Source organism: Scylla paramamosain, chromosome 36 (genome assembly GCF_035594125.1).
Source record: "Scylla paramamosain isolate STU-SP2022 chromosome 36, ASM3559412v1, whole genome shotgun sequence".
Lineage (NCBI taxonomy): Eukaryota > Metazoa > Arthropoda > Malacostraca > Decapoda > Portunidae > Scylla > Scylla paramamosain.
In genome coordinates this window covers 9,096,908-9,099,407 of record NC_087186.1, presented here as the reverse complement: position 1 = coordinate 9,099,407, position 2,500 = coordinate 9,096,908, and the positions used below count along the sequence as shown (strand labels likewise).

General features: G+C 60.2%; 1 protein-coding gene and 1 long non-coding RNA gene across 2 annotated transcripts in view; one reads left to right on the top strand and one right to left on the bottom strand.

Annotated features, from left to right (window-relative positions):
- LOC135090766 (proline-rich protein 36-like) overlaps nucleotides 1-2,346 on the bottom strand; it is a 12,923-nt gene extending 10,577 nt beyond the window's left edge. The window contains exons 1-3 of the mRNA XM_063987837.1: nucleotides 2,022-2,346; nucleotides 1,814-1,939; nucleotides 1,375-1,656 (exon numbers count right to left, since the gene is read on the bottom strand). Coding sequence (XP_063843907.1) covers nucleotides 1,375-1,656; nucleotides 1,814-1,939; nucleotides 2,022-2,346 — 733 coding nt within the window. The remainder of the gene's footprint in view (nucleotides 1-1,374; nucleotides 1,657-1,813; nucleotides 1,940-2,021) is intronic.
- Nucleotides 1-2,500, top strand: part of LOC135090955 (uncharacterized) — a 68,437-nt gene that overhangs the window by 54,178 nt on the left and 11,759 nt on the right. The window lies entirely within an intron of this gene.

Below are 2,500 nucleotides of genomic sequence, written 5' to 3'. Positions count from 1 at the left end.
CCCCTCACGTCTGAGCCATGCACCAGTGAGGCTCATACAGAGAGAGTGATTGTCTATTACATTCAAGGCCCAGTTCTAAGGAAATATAACGGCAAACTGGAATTAATTAACTTATTATTCGCCGCCTGGTCCACAAGTTTAAGGGTTCTGTGGAGCGTGAGATGCCCAGCCACAACAATGACGTCCGGGAGGAGGTGGGATTCTGTTCTTTCAGTTGCCTTGCTGTAATGGTGGGACTTTCACCCAACAAGCGCCTCATGTATGCCACTAAGTTCTATCTCTTTTCTTACGACGCCATCCCCTCCCCCCATCCCTTGTTTGCGACGTGGTTCATGGTAATATATGTGCATCACTCACAGCTGCGGGCGGGGTAAGGGCGAGGGGGGTGAGGCGGGGAGGTACTTAGTAAGAAAGTTCATGTTTCCCTTAGCAAGCGTGATGAACACCGCCCTTGTTGTCAATGAAAGCATCAGGCGAGAGCTGCAGTGTTGCCATGCAGTCGTCAGTTTCCCCGCGCGGCCTTCCAAGTGGGCACTGCGGCAGAGTAAGAGGCCGCGGTCACGTCAAGGGGCGCCTGTAGGTTTCACTCGGATAACCCAACTAATTTGACTTAGTCCGGGCAAGTTTGATTACGTTTCAGATAACTAAGCTAACTTAACCTAATTGAAACCCTCGCAGGCAGCGTCAGAAATAACTGGAGTATCTGCTATCTGTCTTTCATGTCACCCCAAATATCTCTCCACAGTAACCAAAAGTACAGCGGATGCCGAATAAAAAGGACTGATATCTGATGAGTTTTCAAGACCACGACACATGAGAAGCGAGGACTGTGATATAGTGGCGCCATTCTTTGAGTTGTCAGGGAAAGGAAAACTTGTGACGGCCATAAGACGAGTGATGGACGCAGGGAGGCCGGCGAGAGGCTGTGGGGTGTGGGGAGACTGTGGGGATTGTGTAGGGAGTGGGAGACTGTGGGGAGGCTATGGGGAGGGGCAGGTTAAGGGAAGTCTGCCCTCTAGACTCCGTTCCCGTTTTCTTTGGCCACAACATTCAGGAAATGTATTACGATGATTGTTATTAGTGGAGTAAATGGTTGTTTGTTGTCGCGTCCTCGACACTAATGACTCTCTCTCTCTCTCTCTCTCTCTCTCTCTCTCTCTCTCTCTCTCTCTCTCTCTCTCTCTCTCTCCGTAATGGTGCTGAGGGGCGCCAGCCGTCACGTGTCTTATTTACGGCGCGAGGCGATTGGTGGAGAGGAAGGATAAGTGAATTTTGATAGGCTGGGAGGGCGCGGCGTGAGCATCTAATGTGTGAGGCTTGAGTGCCGCCGCTCCTTCCTTCTCCCTCCCCTCCCTCCCCGTCCCAGCTACGGACCTGCCGAGGTGGTGAGCGGCAGGTTCTCATCGCTCACGTCTTCGTCGTCACGCTCTTGGGTCACAGCTTGCCGAGCCCTCACCCGCGTCCCCGGGGAGTGGTCGACCCGGGGCAGAGAGGACCTGCTGCTCCTGCTGGCGCCTGGGGTGCCCCGCGGGGGCGCCGCTCCTCGGGGTCCAGCCGGCTCTTGTAGGACACATAGGAGGTCTCGGGGGCGCCGTCCTCCTCGCCTCGCGGCGCGGGGCGCGGCAGCTCCGCTCTTAGCACCTTGTCTATCAGCGCCTCACTGATGCCGTTGACGAGGGCCCTTCAGGGGGCCGTCTTTGGGAGGTGGCACCACCTCCTCCGGCACCGCCAGCACCGACATGCACGTGGGGGGCTTCGGCAGCTTGCCTGGCGGGGAGTCCGGGGCGAGGCGCCCCACGTCATAGGGCAGTACCTTGCGGGGCCATAGCCAGGGCACTGGGGGCAGCCGCCGTAGGCGGCCCCTCACCCCCAGGAGGGCAGCACAGGCCGCCCGCAACGCCCGTCACGCCCAGTATCACGAGCCACGCCCGCACGCCGCCTCCCGCATGCGGAAAGAGCCACTCCTGCACCAGCAGGCGCTCTTCGCCACGCCTGCAGGCCAGAAAGCGCCAGTCCGACACCTGCAGGCGCGCCGCCCGTAAGCCGTGCAGCGTGCAGCAGCGCCGTGCGGTTGCAGACGCCACGGGTTGCCGGGGCGAGAAACACCTGCCGCAGCGAGGCGGTGGCGTTGAGCGCGGCTACGAGCGCCGCCGCGGAGGACAGGTTGTTGTGGGAGAGGTCGAGGGTGTGCAGCGTGGGTCTGTGGGTGAGGCTGGCGAGCGGCAGCTCCTGCAGAGCGTTGCGCGACAGATTGAGCAGGTAGAGGGATGGCGTGCACTGCAGGAAGTCCAGCGAGGCGACGCCCAGCTTGTTGCAGCTCAGGTCGAGGTCGCTGAGGCGCGGCATGCCGCACAGGGCCGTGGGGCTCGATGCGCGCCAGCCCGTTGTGGGTGAGGAACACTTTGATCAGGTTGTGGCGCACGTCCTGGTGGAACAGCGTGTGGTCCAGGCCGCCCAGGCGCGCGTGGCCTCAGCCTAAAGGAGGCCAGGCCCCCCAGCC